The sequence below is a fragment of the Rhincodon typus genome, chromosome 35, assembly GCF_021869965.1.
Source record: "Rhincodon typus isolate 14 chromosome 35, sRhiTyp1.1, whole genome shotgun sequence".
NCBI lineage: Eukaryota > Metazoa > Chordata > Chondrichthyes > Orectolobiformes > Rhincodontidae > Rhincodon > Rhincodon typus.
Window position 1 is genome coordinate 9443965 of NC_063366.1, and position 22874 is coordinate 9466838.

Consider the following 22874-nt stretch of genomic DNA (forward strand, 5'->3'; position numbering starts at 1 on the left):
AAAAAAAGCCTATTCAGCCTCCCTCTATAGCTCAAACCCTCCAAACTTGGCAAAATCCTTGTAAATCTTTTCTGAACCCTTTCTAGTTTAATAACATCCTTCTGATTGGAGGGAGACCAGAATCATACGCAATACTCCAAAAGTGGCCGAACCAATGTCCTGTACAGCAGCAATATGATCTCCCAATTCCGATACTCAATACACTGACCAACAAAGACAAGCATACCAAATGCCTTCATCACTATTCTACGTACCTGGAACTCCACTTTCGAGGAACTATGATCCTGCACTCCAAGGTCTCTTTACTTAGCAACACTCCCTAGGACATTACCATGATGTGTATAAGTCCTGCCTTGATTTGCCTTTCCAAAATGCAGCACCTCACATTTATCTAAACTAAACTCCATCTGCCACTTCTTGGCCCATTGGCCCATCTGATCAAGATCCCATTGTACTCTGAGGTCGCTGTCCACTAAACCTCCAATTTTAGAGTCATCCACTAACTATACCTCCAATGTTCACATCCAATTATTTATATTAATGACAAAAAGCAATGGCCCCAGCATTGATTCTTGTGGCACACTGCTGGTCACAGGCCTCCAGTCTGAAAAACAACCACCAAAGGTCTTCTACCTTTGAGCCAGCTCTGTATCCAATTAGCTGGTTGTCTTTGTATTCTGTGTGATCTAATCTTGCTAACTAGTCTACCATGAGGGACATTGTCAAACACCTTATGAAGTCCATACAGAGCACATCAACCGCTCTGAGATATGCTTGAATAAATTATAATTGAGAGGAAGGAGGTTTTAGCACACTTAAAATTGGATAAGTCACCAATCCAGATGAAATGTATCCAAGCTGCTGTGGGAAGCAAGGGAAGTGATTACAGGGACAATGACATTAGTTTTCAAGTCCTCTCTGGACATAGGAGAGGTGCCAGAGGACTGGAGGACAGCTAATGTGGTCCCATTATCCAAGAGTAGTGGCAGGAATAAACCAGGGAACCATAGGTCAGTGAGTCCAACATCAGTGATATTGGAGAAATTCTCTGAGGTTCAGGATTTAATCTACTTGGAGGTGCAAGGATTAATCAAGGATATTCAGCATGGCTTTGTAAGCAGGAAATTATGTCTGAAGAGTCGTTATGAGTTTTTTTGAGGAGGTGACTAGACATGTGTGTGAGGGTAGTGCAGTGAATGTAGTCTACCTGGATTTTGGAAAGGCTTTTGACAAGGCTTCACATGATAGATAGGTGAGGTAGATAAGAATCTATGGGATGTGGTGCACTTTGGCAAATTGGATCCAAAATTGGCTTAGCCTCAGGAGATAGAGGGTAATTTGTTTTGTGATTGTAAGTCTGCATCTAGTTTTATACTACAGGGGCCAGTTTTGGGGTCTCTGGCTGATTGTAGCATACCTTGATGAACTAGACATAGATGTAGGAGCTATGATCAGTACGTTTGCAGATAACATGAAAGATAACATACATATAAGTTACAGATAATTTGGCATGCCTTAATAGTCAGCAGGAAATCCTTAGATGACAGGATGATAGAAATAGGGTGCCATTTTTAAAAAAATGGCAAGTACATTTAATCCTGAAAAAATGTGAGGTAACACATTTTGACAGGACTAGCATTGCAAAGGCACAATGAACGGTAAGATCCCAAAAAGTACAGAGCATCAGATGTATGGGAAAGGGACAGTGGTATCATGGCCAAGTTGAGGAAAAAGAAGGGACTGATCATGATGCAAGTGGGACGAAACATTTGTGATGATGTTGCAGCAGGAGATGGCAGTCAGTGATCTGCAATGAGTGAGTAGGAAGTGTAGGGAGGGCAGGATTAGTTAATCATTTTGGAGGATGAGGTGGGGTGAGCCATTGAATGAACATGACGCACATAGTACTGACGGTGATGTGGAAATGCAACGGCAGAGGTAGAGTGAGTGCTGGTAAGTATAAAGGCAGAAGAGAGAAGCTGGTTGTGGACATGGGTGTGAATCTCTGTGGCGGTGGCCTGGAAATAGAATAGGCTCCTTTATCGCCACTCCTTGGAGTCACAGAGTCATGAAGTCATATAAAAGACCCTTCAGTGCAACTCATTGATTCCGAACGTGTTTCCTACATGGAAATAGTTCCTTTTGCCTGCATTTGGCCCATATCCCTCTCAACCCTTCCTATCCTTGTACCTGTCCAAAAGTCTTTCAAATGTTGTAATTGCACTCACCTCTACCACTTCTTTTGGCAGCTCGTTCCATATATGCACCACCCTCCGAAAGAAAAGATTGCCCCTCAGGTTCATTTTAAATCTTTCCCTTCTGACCTTAAACTTATGCCCTGTAGTTCTAGACTCTCTTAGCCTGGAGACAAGACCTGGACTATTCCGTCTACCAATACCAAAGCAGTGAAGCGAGCTTTCCCTTCCTCTGGGTCACCAGTCAAATATTGAAATTTCAGGCTCTGAAGTGGTGCTATAGCTGGGCTGTAAATATAGGATAGAGCAGAGTAATCCAAAAGGTATGGCAGTGGAGAGCATTTCCCCCTCTGTGGCTGTGCGATTCCTAGAGAAAGGTGCTGAAAAGGCCAGTTGCATAATTAATGCTTTGATGGGCGAAATATTTCATAGAAATGTTGCTTTGAACTATGATGGATTGGGTGCCAAGAAGCTCACAGGGTGAACCTCTTCATCTGAAAATGAGAGAATTCTGCCAATATTTCTAAATTGTATGATCACACTGCACATCAAGGAAAGATGTCCTTGACCTGTTGTAAAAAATCTTGTTTTGATTTGTTGTCTTGTATCATACATGGACTAACCTGAAAGTAAATATTTCACAAGAAAATGCACACTATACGTGGAAAATGTTGGTTGAAAGAATGCATTTGGATTTTACAAATATGTTTAATAAAGTACCATTTAGTAGACTCGTGACTAGACAACAAGAGTGAAGATTCTGAGGACAGGTCAGACAGAAAGCTGCAAGGAGACAATAAGATTGGTGACCAAAAACTTGGGTTTGAAGGAGCCGAGGAACAAAATTGTTGTTTAAATTCATTCAATTTCTTCTGAAACTCAATCACATTGTTTGAGAGATCTTACCTTGCTCTGAGTTGGTGACCTCAAGTGATGAGATACTGGGCCTTGTATGAGTCAGCTTTGGGTCTGCTGCATGCATCAGGAGAAATCAGCAATTATCAGTCCCAGATGGTGAACAATGCCTGGCCTCAGAATAGTATCTCACACAAACACACAGATAGACAGACACATGCACATAGACACAGGGACACAGACGTGTGCCCACACAGTCACACAGACTCACAGGGCAATGATTAATCAATCAATTAATTAAACCTGACGCTGAGAAATAAGTGGTGATATTAGGGCAGGGGACCAAAGCTCACCCAAAGATGGAGAATTTAAGGAATTTCTTTGAACAGAAGAAAGGGGTGAAGAGACAGTCTACGTGAGGGAGGGAATTCAAAGGTTTTGTGGTCAGGTGACTGAAAACACAGTTCCTCGATGTATTCCTGATCTCATATCACACGACTTGTTGGCATGGTGAGTTATGGTCATTTGGAGCTATAATCATTCTCTGTCAGAGTTAAAGCTATCCTCAGGTATTGTGGCTCCTTCTTGGTCTGTGTGTGGAGTTATGGTTACTTTGGGTATGAGTGGAGAGTCATGGTCATTGCTATTGGTATTAGGGCATCATGGCTACTGTTGGTCAGTGTGGTGAGTTGTGGTCACTCTGTCAATATGGAATGTTATGGTAACTCTCAGTCAGTGCGGCTGTTAGAGATTTCTGAGTCCAGTTCTGTTCACCACACGCTGTCTGTTCATGCCTATTCCTGTTACACAGTCACTCTATGTTCACCCCTACATCTATTACATAGTCACTCCCTGTTCACCGCTACATCTGTATGAGTCATTTCCTGTTCACTCCAAGACCTAGAACCATAGAGTTACGCAGAACCCATCATGTCTGTACTGACTCCCGAAAGGGCTAGCCAACTAGTCCCATTCTCCTGTCCTATCTCTGTAGCACCCTAAATTCATCACTTTCAAATCTATATCCAGCTCTCTTTTTAAACCTCCTGTGGAATCCACCGGGTACACATTGCGAATCCTAACAACTCTCGGAGTAAAGAAGTTTCTCCTCATCTCACTCCTCGCTCTCTTGCTGACAATCTTGAAAATGTGAGCCCGAGCCACTGACACACCGACCAGCAGAACAGAATATCATTCTTTACTTTTTCAAAATTGTCCAAAATTTTGAACACCTCAATAAGGTCACCTCTTAATCTTCTCTGCCCTAAAGAAAATCAGTGCAATTTCTCAATCCTTTCCTTGCATCGAAAATCCCTCATTCTTGGTATCATTCTGGAAAATGTCTTTTGAACTCTCTCTCTCTCTCAAGGATTTCAACATCCTTCCTTAAATAAAGTGCCCAGAACTGAACATAAAAGTCCAAATGTAGTCCGACCAATGATTTGTAGAGGTGTAGCATCACTGTGCCTCTATTTATTTATTCATTCATTCATTCATTCACTCACTTACTTACTTATTTATTTACTTATTTATTTATACCCAAGGATTCAATCAACCTTCTTAACTGTTTCAACTTGCCTGGACACCTTCAGACAATCATGCACATGAACCCTGAGGTCCCTCTTTTCCTGCACTCCTCTCAAAGTTGTAAAATTAAGCCTGTATTGTCTCTAAATGTTTCTTCTACCAAAATGCATTACCTTACATTTCTATGCATTGAAATTCATCTGCCAGGTGTATGCCCATTTGGCCAACTTACTAAAGTCCCTCGAAAGTTGCTCAGCGTCATTCCAACAATTGATTGTTCTCCCTAGTTCAGCATCATTTGCAAATTTAAAGATTTTGCCCTCAACATTCATTTCTAAATTGTTTATATAAATCAGAATAAGCAAGGGTCTCAGCATAGATTCCTGGGGAACACCACCTTCAACTCATCTCCAATCTGAGAAATGCCCATCTATAGTTATCCTATGTTTCCTATCTTTTAGTCAACTTCTAATCTATGCTGCCAAGGACCCATCAATCCCAAACATTTCTAACTTACTAGCCAACCTGCTGTGTGGCACCATATCAAATTCCTTCTGAAAGTGCAAATAGACAACATCCACAGTACTACCATCATCTTCTTATCTGTGTTACCTTGTCAAATGATGGCGGCATGGTGGTTCAGTGGTTAGCACTGTTGCCTCACAGCACCAGGGACCCGGGTTTGATTCCACCCTCGGGCGACTGTCTGTGTGGAATTTGCACATTCTCCCCATATTGGTGCGGGTTTTCTCCATGTGTTCTGGTTCCCTCCCACAATCCAAAGATGTGCGGGCTAGGAGAACTGACCATGCTAAATTGCCTGTAGTGTTCAGGGATGTGTAGATTAGGTGAGTTATAGGAGATGGATCTGGGTGGGATGCTCTGAGGGTCAGCGTGGACATTTGGTCCGAAGGGCTTGTTTCCACACTGTAGGGATTCTGTGAAATAGCTAATTAAATTTGTCTGACTTGATCTGCGCGTGACAAAGCCATATTGACTGGCTAGTATTAAGTCAGTTTTCTCTAAAAATATATTTATCTCATCCTGTATTGTAGCCTCCATCAGTTTTCTCACTGCTGATGCCAAGTTGACATGTCTGTAGTTTCCTGAATTATCCTTTACCTCTTTTTTTAAACAAAGAGACCTTGGGGTGCAGGTGCATAGTTCCTTGAAAGTGGTGTCACAGGTGGACAGGGTGGTGAGGAAGGCATTTGACATGCTTGCCTCCATTGGTCAGAACATTGAGCATAGGAGTTGAAATGTCATGTTACGGTTGCACAGGACATTGGTGAGACCACTTTTAGAATACTGCATAAATTCTGGTCAGCCTTCAAGAGGAAAGATGTTATTAAACTTAAAAGGATGCAGAAAAGACTTACAAGGATGCCTGGACTGAAGGGTTTGAGTCATAGCGAGAGGCTGAATAGGCTGGGGTTTTTTTGCCCCTTAGGCATCGGACGGTGAGGGGTGACCTTATAGAAGTTTATAAAATCATGAGGGGCATGGATACGGTGGATAGACAAGGTCACTTTCCTAGCATAGGGGAGTCCAAAACTAGAGGGGGTATGTTTAAGGTGAGAGGGGAAAGATTTGAAAAAGACTTGAGAGGTAACTTTTTCACACAGAGGGTGGTGTGTGTATGGAACGAGCTGCCAGAGGAAGTGGTGAAGGCAGGTACAATTACAATCTGCATAGGGATATGAATAGGAAGAGTTTAGAGGATATGGGTCAAATGCTGGGAAATGGGATCAGGTCTGATTGGAGTGGCTGGTTGGTGCAGACAAGTTGAACTGAAGCCTCTCTGCTCCTATGATGCTGCTTGGCCTGCTGTGTTCATCCAGCCCTGCACCTTGTTGTCTTGAACTGAAGTGTCTGTTTCCCTGCCGTATGAGTCTATAATGACATCACATCTGCAATTCTCCAGTCCCCAGGGACAAATCTTGTGTTCACAGGAGCCTGTCGCACCTGTTACACAGTCACTCACTGTGCACACTTACAACTGCTATCTCGTCACTCCCTGCTTACTCCTCCACCTGTTACACAATCACTCCCTATATTCACTCTGACATCTCTTGCAGAATCACTCCCTGTTGACCCCACGCCTGTCTGTCAGTCAGTAAGGGATGTGGGAAGTTTGAGGGGAATATTTTGTTCCTGATACAGAAATGGGCTCTAGATTCAAGCCATAGGTACTACTTACAGCCACTGATGTCATTGTCAGGGACACCTGGAGAGTGAAACATAAATACAAATAATTAGAGTGTTGAATGATTAACAGTCCCTATTGATAAACCATGCAAATACAACCTATCACACAGAGTGTTCATGAGATTGAAGCTCACAAATGTATTGACAACTTCAGATACACGGTCCTGTGAGGAGAGTATGAATAGATTGGGCCTGTACTTGTTGGAATATGGAAGAATGAGTGGCAACCTGATTGAAACATACAACGTTCTTAGAAGGCTCGACAGGTTAGATGCAGGGAGGTTGTTTTTCCTTGAGGGAGAGTCTGGGAACAGGGGGCATCATCTCAGGGTTGGGGGTTGCTCATTTAAGCCAGAGGTGAGGAGGAACTTATTCTTTTGTAGGGTAGCGAATCTGTGAAATTTTAACTGCAGAAAAGTGTTGAGGCCAGGTCATTGAGTATATTCAATGCTGAGATAGTTTGTTTTTAATCTGTGAGGGAAGCAAGTGTTATGGAGAAAGTGGGTAAGTGGAGTTGAGGATAATCAGTTCAGCCATGACCTCACTGAATGGTGGAACAGACTCAATGGGCTGAATGGCCTTATGGTCTTTGATATTCACATGCAGCTTTCTCCAATGCCCTCAGTGAGATGAGGTTGAGTTGCTAAAGTTCTCATTGATTGTAAGTGTGAGTTTTGTGGATAAGTACATGACCATTAGATGTGAATAATGTGTAAGTGCTCAGGGTTAGTACCGAAGGATGTCACATAGACTGCTTGGCTATTTACTTGTGTCATTATCTTTTTTACAGACCTCTAGTCATTCTGCAAACTGCTGTTTCTCTGGTGTGTGTGTGTGTGTGTGTGTGTGTCTTCACAGTAAGATCGCATCCCATTCAACTCATGCCGCAATTTTGAACTCACCCTCTACATATACTCTCAGTAATTCAACCTTGGTCTCCCTCAGTGGATGTTGAAATCAGGAAGATTTCTGAATAAGTAAATCAGGGGAAAATGTTTCCAGTGGCGGGCAGGTCAATAACTAGAGAAGCCAGATTAATTGTAATTGTTTACAAAAATAAAATAGAGGGTATAGGGCGATAAGTAGATTTACTCTGACACAGCAAGTTATGATTGATCTATAATAAAGATATTTGAAAGGGCATGGAAGTAAATTGGATAATATATTTCAGAAGGAATTTAGATAAATACTTGAAAAAAGGAAGCAAATTGCAAGGCTGTAATGAAAGATAGGGGACTGCCACTCATCGGATCCCTGTATCAGAATCATGATGGGCTGAATGGCCTCTGATTGTGCTTTACGACTCTCTAATTGTGAATCTGCACACTTTAAGCCTCTTAAAGTTACACGTTAACATAATTGCAAATGTTCGCTGCATTGTGTTTGGAATTGATGCATTGCCGGAGGGGAAGGGGTGACAATGCTAATGAAATTTGAAGTGTAGGACTAAGCCAGGCCGGAGAAACGTTCATCACTCACAGATATTGGCCGTCCCTTTGGGGATCGGTAGGTACGATCCCGCCCTCCACCTCCGGCCGTGAAAACCTTTCTTGCATCGACCGCAGTCCGGCCCCGTCGTGTTGTGCTCACATTCACAGCTCAGCTTCCCCTTCTTCATGACACAGTTGTTAGCGTGAAGGTTGCACTTGCACCTGACAACACACAGCAAAAAAAAGACCCGTTCAGCTCTGTTAAAAAGCCAAGAATCGGCTCCTCCTTCATCAACTTCACCCTGGAAACAGCAACATTTTTCATCCCAAGTACCGCGTTGAAATTCACAGCTTCTCGTTGCGAAAGAACAGCGGCAAGGACAAGTTGGGGAAGAAAGTTTGCAGTAGGCTCAACCATTCCCCAGACCTTTGAAGAAAGGATCTGCATTTATACAGGGCCTGCAACCTCACGCCCTTCATTGTTCAATAGCTGCCAAGAACTTCGGAACGTCCTCCGGTTTGCGAAAGGTTCTGGGGAGCTGCCAATTTATTTCCTTCTTAAGAGTAACAACAAATCATCACGGTTTGCATTTTTATAGCACCGTTGATGCAGTATTACATTGCTTACTATTACCATCAGATTATAGAACAAGATATCATAGAATCCCCACAATGTAGAAGCAGGCTATTCGGCCCATCAAGTCCACACCGACCCACCCCACCCTACAACCCTGCAGTTACCATAGCTAATCCACCTTGCCTTCACCTCTTTGGACTTTGCAAAGAAACCAGAGCACTTGGAGGAAACCCGCACAGACATGGGGAAAATGTGTAAATGCCACACAGACAGTCACCCAAGGGTGGGATCAAACCTGGGTCCCTGGCGCTTTGAGGCAGTAGTGCTAACCACTGAGCCACCCATATGACCATTGGCGACCATGTCTTCAGCATTTGGGTGCCAAGGTTTGGAATTAGCTCTCTATATCCCTTTCTCCCTCTCCCTTCCTCCAAATGCCAAGACCACCTTCTTTTCACTAAGCTTTTAGATGATGCCCATTTTTGTGGCTTGGTGTCACATTTGCCTGGTTGACTCCCATAAAGGACTTTGGGACATTTCACTACATTAGAGCCATTATCTAAATGCTGTTTAGTAAATTTGGAAACGCTGCACCTTCAGCATCGTTTCCCTGTGAGAAATAGAGATGGAATAGACAGGAACAACCTGTTTCCTTTGGCAGAGAGCTCAAAAACCAGGGCTCATAGATTCAAGCCAACTGGCAGAAGGATAACAGGGGATGTGAGGATCAGAGATAACACAGTGTGAAGCTGGAGGAACACAGCAGGCCAGGAAGCATCAGAGGAGCAGGAAAGCTGACATTTTGGGTTGGGACCCTTCTATCTCTGATATGAAGATCAACTTATTTTTGCACAGAGGTGCCTGGAATTTGCTGCCTGAGTTGGTGGTGGAGCCAGAGATCCTAAACGTTCTTAAAAAGGTACCTCAATCTGCACTTTAAATGCTGTAAGCTGCAGGACTATGGGCTGTATGCAGGAAGGTGGGCTGAGTCAAGGCAGCTGGATCTCTTTGAGCCAGCATTGTCAAGATGGGTTGAATGGCTTCCTTCTGCCCTGTACCATATCTATAGTTCTATGGTTCTAAATGTGGAAGAGCTGATGCTGGTGACTCCACATTAGCAGAATCTAGCTAATACACTGGACCTGATTGGAACTGGTTTTCTCTGTGTTAGAGAGAAAGGAGATAGCTGTTTAATGAGTCTCTGGTAAAAGTTAAGTTCATTTATGCTCTTAAATTTTCACATAGTATACAAATTGGTGTTAAAGTTAATAAAATCTGTAAAGTGCAGGTAAGTGAATAAATAAATAATTAAAACCAATTAAGGGGTGGCAGGATATATTAAGGTTGAAGCATTTGAGAGGGCTGCTGGATGCCAGTATGATCCACAGCAAGAGCATTTGCAGTAAGTGCTTGAACTCTGAGCAGCTTTGGAACAGAGTTTATAAACTGGAGGCTGAACTAAAGAGACTACAAAGCATCAGCATGTGAGTATGTTGCCTGAATTCTTTGCATCAGGACGCAGTCACACCACTCAGCATTCGATCTTCTGATTTGGCCAGGAACAGCAGGGTGTGACCATGAGTGAGGCAGGTAAGGGAACCCAGAGGGCAGGGGTAAAGGAGTGACAGCCTCTGCAATTGTCCAATAGGTTTGAGATTCTCTCAGCCTGTTGACAGAGAGCAGAGGTTGTAGTAAATGTGCAAACTGACTATGGCGCAGTGGTACAGGATGCCATTTAAGTGGAGGGATCAACAAGGACTGTAATAGAGGAGGTGACAACATAGTGAGGAATTTGACACTTTTCTCTGCAGCGAAAAGCAAGAACCAGATGGCAGTGTTGCTTGCCCAGTGCTAGATTTTGTGATGACTGTTCAGAGCTGAAAATGAACTTGCAGTGGGAGGGGTCGTGGATCATGCAAGTATCAGCAAAGCAGGTAGAATCAGGAAAGCTGTTCTGTACAAAAAATATGAGGAGTAAGGCACAAAGGAGAACAGCAAAGGTTACAATCTCTGGAGTATGACCTGAGCGACTGCAAATTTGATTAGGGTCCCTCACAGTAGGGTGGTGGTGGGGATGGTGGTTGGTGTGAATCCATGGCTTATAGACTGGTGCTGGAGAAATGGCTTCCAGTTCGTAGGCATCTGACACTATATATGGAAACTAGAGGCTAAAACTCAAAACAGTCCAAACCTGAATTCTGCTGGGGCCAATATTTCTGTGAACTACATAACTGGCGAGGCGGAGACTGTTGCAAACTGAAAAGTAAGGGGCAAGGCATAAATGCAGAAAGATGTCAAGAGATGGAGTCAAGTTAAATGAGGAAAGTAGTAGTATGGAAAATAAGGATCAGAAAGTGGCAGGAAGGGGCACAGAAAGAGAAAAACTAAGGAATGCACCACCAACAATCAAGATAAGATGTTGCAAGGATATTAAAGAGAAAAAACTAAATTCTCTGCATTTAAATGTAAATAGCAATCATAATAAAATACATGAATTGACAGTACACATTGAACTAAATGAATACGATCTGATAGTCAGGGCAACATGGTTTCTGGATGACAGGGTCCTGAATATTGAGAGGTATGTGATATTTAAGAAAGTAGAAAGCTCGGTGAAGTCAAACATATAGCACTGTTAGTTGACAATGGCATTTGCAGATACAGTCATACAGATATACAGAACAGAAACACACCCTTTAGTCCAAATCATCAATGCTGACCAGATATCCTGAATAAATCTTGTCCCATTTGCCAACATTTGGCCATATCCCTCTAAGCCCTTCTTATTTATGTATCCATCCACATGCCTTTCAAATGTTGTAATTGTACCAGCCACCACCACTTCCTCTGGAAGCTCATTCCATACACGCACCACCCTCTGCGTGAAAAAGTTGTTCCTTAGGTCCCTTTTAAATCTTTCCCCTCTCACCTTAAACCTGTGCCTTCCAGTTTTTGACTCCCCCACCCCCGGGAAAAGACCTTGTCTATTCACCCTATCCATGCCCCTCATGATTTTATAAACCTCCATAAAGTCACCCCTCAGCCTCTAATGCTCCAGGGAAAATAGATCCAGTCTTTTCAGCCTCTCCCTGTAGCTCAAACCCTACAACCTTGGCAACATCCTTGTAAATCTTTTCTGAGCCCTTTCAAGTTTCACAACATCCTTATGTTATTGATGAAAATGACCTTGGATCAGGAGATCAGGGTGTAGAATTGGTTTGAGTGGAGATGAGAAAGAGTACTGGAAAGAAGTCACTAGTAGGAGTGCTCTATAGGCCCCCTAACAGTAACCACAATGTGGGATAAAGTACTCAAGAAGAGATATTGAGTGCTTAAGTTAAAGGGACGTCAATAAACATCGATGTCTTGAATCTTCATATAAACTGGAAAAAGCAGATTGTCAGTAGTAGCCAGAATGAAGCAGTCATAGAATATTTTTTGCAATAGTTTCTTGGAACAGGTCATTTTGAAATCAACCAGAGACCAGGCTTTAGTAGACTTGTTATCGTGTGATGTAACAGGATAAATTACAGGATTTACAGGATAGTTTAATTACATCAGATTTAAGGCACCTCGAGATGGCAGCAACCACATTACGAGTCAATCTTACATTCGGTTTGAAAGGAAGAGTTTAGGTCTCAGAAAAATATTTAAAATTTAAATAAGAGCAACTGTGCGGACATAAAAGCTTAGCAACTGGAAGTGAACTGGCGTCCTATGCTACAGGACAGATCAATAGAGATAAAGTTCAAGGTACTCTTTCAGAATCAGTTTCTTCCTACTGTAAGGAAAAGTTCTGATGGGAGGGCCCAATGTCAATGGCTAACTAAAGAAGTTGGGAAAGTATCAGTCATAGGAAAAAACAAAGAAGAAGTGAGTTGCAGATCAGCTGAATGGTCAGAAAATGAAAAACAGCAGAGAATGGTTGAAGTGTTAATTGGACAGAAGAAGTTAGTGTGTGAAAGTAAGTTAGCCAGGAGTGTACAAATGGATACCAATAGTTTCCACAGGCTTTTAGTAAAGGAAAAAAAAGTTCATAAAGTCTCCTACATGGTCAGAATGGGATTAATAGTAAATAACAAGGAAATTTGAGTGAAATTAACAAGTATGTTGTGAAGGAGACAAAGGAAGTTGCATTTTGATAGAAATGGGTTAAGTGAAGTATCTGACACATGGCATATCCAGTGGGAAAATATGAAGTTGTTCCCTTTGGCAGGTAGAATAAAATACCAGGATATCTCTTAAATGGAGAATAACAGCAGAATTCTGAGATGCAGAGATAATCTATGTGTTCCCGTGTATGAGTCACAGAACATGGGCATGCAGGAACAACACATAATAAATAATGCTAATGGCATGCTATTCTTTATTATAAGAGGAATTTTACATACAAGTCATAACATAATACAGGATATTGGTGAGACCACATCTGAAATGCTGTGTGCAGTTTTAGCCTTCTTGTTTAAGGAATGATGTAAGTGCATTGGAGGTGTTCAGAGAAGGTTTACTAGATTATACCTGGAATGAACAGGTTGTCCTAGGTGGATAGATTGCCAGAGGCTGGACTTATTTCCACTGGAGTTTAGAAGAATGAAAGGTGACTTGATTGAAGTGTACAAGATTCTGAATGGTCTTAAAACAGTGGATATGGAAAGGATATTTCCTCTCGTGGGTCAGTCCAGAACTAAGGGGTAACATTTGAAAATCAGGGGTTGCTCTTTTAGAGCACAGAATGGAGAATCTTTTTGCCCTTACAGTTGTGCAAATTTAGGACTCTCTGCATCAGAAGACAGTGATGGTTCATTGCATATTTTTAATATACAATGTGCAGAGAGGTCGATTTTTGTTGGGCAGGGAAATCATGGGTTATCATGGTTAGATGGAAATATGGAATTCAAAACAGATAGCCATGATCATACTGAATGTTGAAGCAGGCTTGAGAGGCCCTAATTTAATCATTTGTATGTTCTTGTTAGAGATGATCATTACCTTGCACTTATATGCACAAACATTACTTGCCTCTTATCAGCCCAAGCCTGGATGTTATCCAGGTATAGCTTCATACATAAGCAGACTGCATCAGTATCTGAACAATCACGAACAGTGCTGAACATTGTGCAATCATCAGCGAACATCTCCACCTTTGACATTATGTTTGTGTATTCACTTTAACTTATTGTCAAGGGGAAGCTTCAAATTCTGCAAATTTTACTGTGCACATTTCACAATTCCCAGTTCTCTTAACGTTTTACTAAAGTAAGCAAAACCCAGACAGTTCCTTGGAGACAAGTGAATGGCAATGTAAACATTTTCCTGCTCCTGTTCTCTAATTAGTGCCTGAAGATTCGCTTGGATTGATAGCTCATGTGAGCCTCCCAGAAGCTGAGTGTAGAATAATCAGGCAACGCCTCCGAGTTATGGAGATTATGCGGTGGGCGAATATGACCTCGCTGATTGACAGTGAATAGAGATTGAACAGGAAGGAAGTTTTCAGTCAGAACAGTGCGCAACACCATGAACAATTTCAACAGAGCAAATAGGAGAAAATGTTTCGAGTGGCACTAGGATCAATCACCCAAGGACACATGTTGAATTTGAATGCGAAAAGCGCAAGGGAAGATGAAGATTCTTGTTTCCATTTGTTTTGGAATGTGCTGCCTGCAAGGGTGATGGAAGTGGATTCAATGATGCTTTTCAAGAGGCAATAAGTTTGAGATTTGATGGGAATGCATTGGTCTGGCTGAGGTGAAAGAGCAGGGCAGTGGGATGAAATGGATAGCTCTTTCAAGGAGCCAGCATTTTACATGATGAATTGAATGGTCCCATTTCTGTGCTGTCTGATTTGTGAATTGTGATGAGACTAGGGGTGGCAGTGTTGAGAGGAGAGGGACAGATTTGTTCACTCCCTGGTGGTAAATTGATTGAAGACTGAGCAGAAAATCACTTCGTCATGGTGAACCAGTCAGCAGGAGTCTGAATACTCACTGATCTTTTATCATATGTGTTGATACCACATTGTGAATATGGGTGCATGACAATTTGATTGTGGAGAATGCAAAGTTAAGAATGGTTCAGGCTTGAATGTCAATGTAACACAATTTAATATTTGTTAATACTAAACACTGCTATATATGGTTATCAAAGGTATACCAGCTTATATTTATATTTACATTAGATAAAGATGATCTATCTTTGTGTCATCATGCCCATGTGCTGTCAAGACTCCTCATTTCATAGTGTTCCACCTTTGCACATTCTGTAATGTTTATGCCCAGTGACGTACAGTTTGGCCTTTATTGGTCATGGCATAGATTATAAGAGCAGAGAGGTCATGCTCTGTGCAGAGATTTGGTTAGGCCACAGCTGGACTACTGTGTATAGTTCTGGTTACCAAACTACAGGAAGGACAGAGTGGGTGGAAAGGAAATTCAACAGGAAATTAAAATTAAACAAAGAACTGCAGATGCTGGAGATCCGAAACAAAAACTGAAATTGCTCGAGAAACATAGCAGGTCTAGCAGCATATATATAGGAAGAAAGCACAGTAACGTTTCAAATCTAATGACTCTTCATCAGAACTGGGGGAGGTGATGACCTCGTGTATTATCACTCGACAGTAAATCCAGAGACCCAGGTAATGCTTTGGAGACCTGGGTTTGAACCCTGCCATGGCAGATGGTGAAATTTAAATTCAGTAAAAATCTTAAATTAAGAGTTTAATGATGATCATGAAACCGTTGTTTATTGTTGGGAAAACCTATCTGGTTCACTAATGTCCTTTTGGGAGAGAAACTGCCATCCTTACCTGGTCTGACCTACATGTAACTCCAGAACCACAGCGAAGTGGTTAACTCTTGACTCTCCACTGGGCAGTTAGGGATGGGCAATAAATGCTGGCACAGCTGATGACACCCTCACCCCGTGAATGAAAAAGAACTGTTAGAAGCGAGGAGAAACTGGTATTAGGGTGGATTTGGAGCCCAGGGACGGAGATATGAAAGGAATGGGGAAACAAGGATAATGGATAACAGGCTAGGAAAGAAGAAAAGCTGAATAATAAATAATTAGAACGAAGAGAGTGAGAGAATGGGTTAAGCTGTGCTGAATGCACTCATATCATGTGATAGGGCCTAAGAGTATGTGAGATCGGTACATGGATGGGAAGGGTTTAGAGGGATATCAACCAAATGCGGGCAATTAGAACTAGCTGAGTGGCACCATGGTCAGTATGGACCAGTTTGGGCCAAAGAGCCTGTTTCCATGCTGTGTTACTCTATGACTCTAAGAGAAAGGGTGACCATGCTAAAAGCAGCCCATAGCATAACTGGGCGCAGTGTCAAGTGGGTAAAATTCGTGGAAGGATGGAATCAGGTTGTATAGTTATTGGACTCAATGTTGAGTCATAGAGGCTGAATGGTTCCCCAGTGGAAAATGAGATGTAGAGCTTTGAACTTGTGCTGAGTCTCACTGCAGCAGGCGTGCAACAGAAACATTGGTGTGGGAACACAGAGGTGTGTTGAAGTGGCAGGCAACGGGAAGATTGGGGTCGTTTTTGCAGAGAAAATGTAGATGTTCTGCAAAGCGGTCTCCCAGTCTGCTAATGCAGAGGAGAACCATGTTGTGAACAGCGTGAACACAAAGAAGCTGTTCCCCTTATTTGAAGGGACAATAACCAGGGGGCATCATTTTAAAGTGAAAGGCAGGAAATTCTGAGGGGGTTTGAGGAAAACCTTTTTCAGTCAGATGGTATCTGGAAGGCACTGTCTTGGAGGATAGTTGAGATGGGAAAGCTCAGAACCATGAAAAAGTACTTGGATGAGAACTGGAAGTGCCATAACATTCAAGTCCTTTAGGAAAGTTGGTCTATTTTAGGTCATACTATATTTTGTATATTTAGACACAATGGGTACTGTATTCTATGTTTCTATGATAATTACAAGGTTGCTCTAGGGTCCTGAATCCCTTAAACACCCATAGACAAACTTGTTACCAGGGAAAGGGAGAGCTGTCACACTGCTAGTCTGTACAGAGTGTCAGTTAACTATTCAGGAAAGGTTTCACTGCTGACATGAGAACAGCTGACAGTGTTGAGCAGGTTGGATGGATGAATCCTGAACTATTGCTGTAGAACTGCTGCTTCACTGAGTGTTCATATCAATATGTCAAAGAAGTGCTGAGGAAAGGGTGGCATGGTAGCTCAGTGGTCAGCACTGCTGCCTTATCATGCCAGGAAACTGGGTTCGTTCCCACCCTCGGGTGACAGTATGGAGTTGCCCATTCTGCCTGTGTCTGTGTGAGTTTCCTCTGGGTGCTCTGTGCAGAAAGCTTGAAGCCCAAATGGCACCATGCAGTGACTCCAGTTGTCTGCATAGACAAGGTTAGCCCCAGTATTTTATTTTACTCTTTGTTAATGGGATGTGGGTACCACTGGCTAGGCCAGCATTTATTGACCATCCCTATTTGCCCAGAGGGCAGTTAACAGTCAGCCACACTGTTGTGGGTCTGGAGTCACATCTGGATTAGACCAAGTAAGACCAGCAGATTTTATTATCTAAAGGGCATTAGTAAACCCAGATGAGTTTTTACAACAATTGAGAGTGGATTCATGCTCACCATGAGACAAGCTATTAATTGCATATTCTTAAATTATAAATCATCATTTGCCCCGGTAGGATTTGAACACATCCTAAGAACATTAGACTGGGAATTGGGATTGTGAGCCCAGCAACATTGCCAGTATACTACTGCATCCTCCCAGAGGTGTCACACAGATGCTCCCCTTGCTGTTCCCCTCTAGATGTTGATACTGACTGCTCCCCAGATACGGACCCTGACTCGGTGCTTCCTGGATTGAAGCGTGGGCTGTGACCCTGCCTAGAAAGGATTTTGGAGCTCTCACCGGCCACGGATGTCCAAGTTGGAGATGGCGTAGAAGTACTTGGAGAGATTGTTGGGGTCGACGCTGGTGGGTCCAGTAGCCGGCCGCAGCAGCCTGACCCGCAGGTCGGTCAGGGTGAAGAAGTCTCTCAGTTCCTTGGTGGTGTCCAGTTGGCCGTACAGTGAGGCCATGTCCCCAAGGCGGGGCCCCCCGAACAGGGCCAGGCGCTCCTGGATCTCAAAGTGGACCGTCTTGTCCACCTTCCACACGTAGCCCCTGGAGTACTCCTCCGTGCAGATGATGTCCAGCACCGAGGCCGGCCTCAGATCCCGAGCCTTTCTCGGCTCCATCCCGAAGGAGTTGAGGCAGTCGGCTGCGTAGAACTGGTAGGGCTGCCAGCTCCGCCCGTGGTCCAGAGACTTCTCCAGGACCATCTGCTCCGGCCGGCCTGACTCGAAGGTGATGATGATGTCCTCGGTCAGTTCAATGCTCTTCCCCCAGGACAGGGTGATGTTGACCACCAGGGGTCTGGGGAAACTCCTCCAGGACACACTTTGCCAAAAGCTGGTGGGAATCCTGCCTTCATCATCCAGCATCAGCTCGGGAGGGTGGGCCAGCTCGGGTGTGTGAGCATCACACTCGTTGTTGCACATGTACGGGTTCTCCTGTAAACAGAGAGGGCAACAGCATGAGTTAGATATACAGTAAAGCTACCTCTACATTGTCCCTATCAAATACTCCTAGGACGGGTAAAGCACATGATTAGATACAGAGTAAAACTCCATTTATATTGTTTCTTTCAAATACACCCAGGAAAGGTACAGATTATGAACAGATTAAAGCTCCCTCTATACTGTCCCCATCCAAAACACTCAAGGCAGATACAGAGTAAAGCCCCCTCTACATTGCCTCAATCTAATACTCCTAGAACGGGCACAGCACAGGGTAAGATTAAGGGTAAAACTTACTCTACATTGTCCCTATCAAATATTCCTAGGACGGGTAGATATGGAGTAAAATACTCTCTACATTATCCCCATCAAATGCTCCCTGGGCAGATACAGTACAGGGTTGAATACAGAGTAAAGCTCTCTCTACACTGTCTACACCAAATAGTCGCAGGAGAGGTTTAGCACAGAGGTAGGTACAAAGTAAAGCTCCATTTATACTGTCCAATTCAAATACCCCAGAACAGGTACAGCATGGTTAGCTGCAGAGTAAAGCTCTCTCTACATTTTTGAACCGAGAAAATGACTGCCTCAACACTATCCTGAATAGGAACACCCAGGACACTACAGCATGGGGTTAGATACAGATTGAAACTCCCTCCTAGCTATTTTGAAATAAGGAATACCCACAAACTTTAATAATCTCTAGGAGAAGTTTTTAATAAATCTGTCAGCGCTCCATCACACTGCACTCTGTGCAGGCCAGTCAGACAGCTGGATAATTATATCACTGTTGTGCTGAAGAATGATGTTCACCGTCTAACTAAAAATAGCTTCACATCACTAAAATATTTACAGACATGAGTTATAAAGCAGCACAGGATTTGGGAACCAAATGATATTTGCTAAAAAGTCTGCAAGCATCTGGGGAAATAGCAGGGATAGAAGGACTAATGCAATAGGTTTTTCAAAGAGAACAAAAATTGTGGACTGAGTGGTCTTCATGGAATCCCTACAACCTGTAAGAAGGCCATTCAGCCCATTGCACCCACACCGACACTCCGAAGAGCATCCCACCCAATCACTGGGACCCTGCATTTCCCATGGTTAATATCCATTGACCCTGCATATCCCTGGGTACTATAGCATGGCCAATCCACCTAACCTGTGCGTCTCTGGACTGTGGGAGGAAACCAGAGCACCCAGAGGAAACTCATGCAGACAAATGGAGAATGTGCAAACTCCACAAAGACAGTCGCCTGAGATTGGAATTGAACCCGGGTCCCTGACACAGTGAGACACCAACGCTATTCACTGAACCACCGTGCTGCCCATTGTACTATCTCATTCTTTGATTCTGTGATTAAAATTTGGGGTAGTTTGTGACTCAGAAGGGATCTTGTACATTTAGGTTCAGAAGGGAGTGTATTGAAATACTGCTGATGGGTACTTGCTGTTGCTAATCCTGTCGATGGGACACACTGCAATCACAGTGCGCTAGTCAAAGGAGTAGACTGGGAGGGGAGTGTCGCTGCTTGGTATTTGCAGAATTGCTGCAGTGAATCCTGGGGACTGATGCTCTCCCCAACTACGTCATGATCCTCACGGTCTTCAACATGTCGTTGACGATGACGAGCATCTCACCAAGATCATCCCTACGCCTCCACTTCTTGCCTTCAAACAACTGCTAAACCTTAAACAGACTATCCTTCACAGCCTTCAGGAGAATATTGACCACAACACCACACAACGCTGCTGTGCAAGACATGTCAGATCATCAACATGAATACTACCATCACACATGGGAACATCACCCACCATGTACGCAGCAAATATTCATGTGGCTTAGTCAATGTTGCCTATCTCATATGCTGCAGACAAGGATGACCCAAGGCATGGGATAATGGCGAGACCATGCAGATGCTACAATGGATGAATGGACACCATGAAACAATCACCAGACAGGAATGTTCCCTCCCAGTCGGGGAACACCTCAGCGGTCAAGGTCATTCAGCCTCCGATCTTTGGGTGAGTGTCTTCCAAGGCGGCCTTCCAGATACTCAACAACACAGGATCACCGAGCAGAAACTGATAGCCAAGTTCTGTACCCATTAAGATTGTCTCAACTGTGAGTTTGGGTTCATGTCATACTACATATGACCCCACCACACTATTCTGTATCTGTAAAACCTTTCTTTCTGTCCTGTTTTGTCACCATCACCTGGATAAATTGCTATGATCTTTCTACCTTAATTAGTTTGTACATTTTTGGATTACTAATGAGTTTGGTGAGGCACTCAGCATGCGACAGTTATACCTATCATGTTGTTCTGGTCACAGACAGGAACGGGAGTTGCTGGAGGGGCTTGGTGAGTCTGGCATCATATGGTGGAGAGGTTGAGGTTGAGGTTGGCATTTTGGGTCCGGTGGCCCTTCCTCAGAACCAGGAGGGTCTCCCTTCTGGAGGGTGGTTGCCGGACCCAAGGCGGTAACTTTGGTTTCTCTTCACAGATGTTGTTAGGCTCTGAGCTTTTCCAGCAACTTCCTGCTTTTGTTTCTGATTTGCAGCATCTTCAGTTCTTTCAGTTTTTATATTATTCCAGTCAGTTGGTTTGTTTCCAGTGTCACCTTATTTTTAATATTTTGTAATTATCTCTCTGTCTCATTTAATCAGATTATAGGTCATCCCTTTGCTTGTTTTTCAGCTGTTGACACTTTAATCACACCGTCTAACACTTCGGATCACCAGCAGGGACTTATTATTCGGTTCACAACATTTGTATGCTCTTTTGATCTCTCTGCCCTTGATGTCTCTCTGCCTATAAATTCTGTGTCTGTGTGCTTCTCTGTCACTTCACCTGATGAAGCGGCTATGCGCTGAAAGCTTGTGGTTTCAAATAAACCTGTCAGACTATAAACTGGTGTCGTGTGATTTATGACTCTCCCCAACATCGGCAACACTGAATAGGAATAGCAATTGCAATTCACTGTCACTTGTATTTATGCAAACACAGTGAGATGTGTACAAGTCACCACAATTCAGCGCCATTTTAATTACAGGAATTGGAAGAAGAAATAATTGAGACAAAGTTGGAACAAAGCTCGTCTTTTGTTCCCTCCACGGCCCCTGGGTTTGTGGAGTGGCTACGGGACGTCACCAATGAAACTGCCCCTGAGGCAGGGATTTCCTGACTGGACCCACCACTCTGCCACTGCCAAAGCCTTTGCATCGCTTCCATGGCAAGTAGGGACGGAACGGAACGCACCAAGTCACCAATGCTGAAGCCATTGCTCAAGCCGTTGTCACTTCAGTCACTGTCCTAAGCTGCTACATTGCTGTCATAACCACAAGAAATGAACTGGAACCACCGTGCTGCTACTACAATGCCACCGCTGAAACTGCTGCATCGCTGCCAGGAGAAATGGATCAGACCCACCACGATGAAAACCAGAGGAGCTGTGAACGCCGTAAATCAGGAACAAAATCTGAAGTTGCTGGAAAATCTCAGCAGGTCTGGCTGCATCTGTGAAAAAAAATCAGAGTTAACGTTTCGGGTCCGGTGACCCTTCCTCAGAACTGTTCTGATGAAGGGTCACTGGACCCGAAACGTTAACTCTGATTTTTCTTTACGGATGCTGCCGGACCTGCTGAGCTTTCCCAGCAACTTCTGTTTTTGTTCCACCAACGGTGAAGCCTTCGATAAAGCCACGGCCACTATGGCCATGAGGGACGGACATCCAGATTCACCACGCTGCAGCCCCCATAACAGGTTCTCATAATCGCCTTCCTCCACCACAGCCGCAGAAGAGAAGGCGAACTTCGACACAGAAGAGAAATTAAGAAACAAAACGAAAATATGAAAGAAGAATGCAGGTGGCCAAGTCAGCAGGAGCGTATGGGTACAGTGCTCAACAACTTTGTACCTTGCTGCTGCCATCTTAGAATCCCAAATCAGACCAACCTCCTTTGCTGAAAGATCACATCACTCATCCTGTTAGGGTGAAATCCGTATATTAGAATCATAGAATCCCTACAGTGTGGAAACAAGCCCTTCAGCCCAACAAGTCCACACCAAACCTCAGACCATCCCACCCAGACCCATTCTCCTGTAACCAACCTAATCTACACATCCCTGAACCCTACAGGCAATTTAGCATGGACAATATATCTAGCCTGCACATCTTTGGACTGTGGGAGGAAACCCACACAGACAAAGGGAGAACGTGCAAATTCCACACAGACAGTCGCCTGAGGGTGGAATTGAACCCAGGTCCCTGGCACTGTGAGGCAGCAGTGCTAACCACTGAGCCACCATGCTGCCCTGTATAAAGTAGATATTTCCAGCAATCACAGTTCCAGTTTTGCTGAGATGCCTTGCAGGCAAACCTGGTCAAAACTGCCTTAATATCAGGGAACAAGGTGCAGAGCTGGATGAACACAACAAGCCAAGCAGCATCATAGGAGCAGAAAGGCTGACATTTGGGCCTTGACCCTTCATCAGAAATGGGGGAGGGGAAGGGGGTTCTGAAATAAAT

General features: G+C 43.6%; 1 protein-coding gene across 1 annotated transcript in view; it reads right to left on the minus strand.

Moving 5' to 3' along the window:
• The window catches only part of LOC109919196 (netrin-G1-like), a 55381-nt gene that overhangs the window by 4025 nt on the left and 28482 nt on the right, over positions 1-22874 (minus strand). The window contains exons 2-4 of the mRNA XM_048616763.1: positions 17692-18335; positions 8261-8437; positions 3121-3142 (exon numbers count right to left, since the gene is read on the minus strand). Of these exons, the coding sequence (XP_048472720.1) occupies positions 3121-3142; positions 8261-8437; positions 17692-18335 (843 nt within the window). The remainder of the gene's footprint in view (positions 1-3120; positions 3143-8260; positions 8438-17691; positions 18336-22874) is intronic.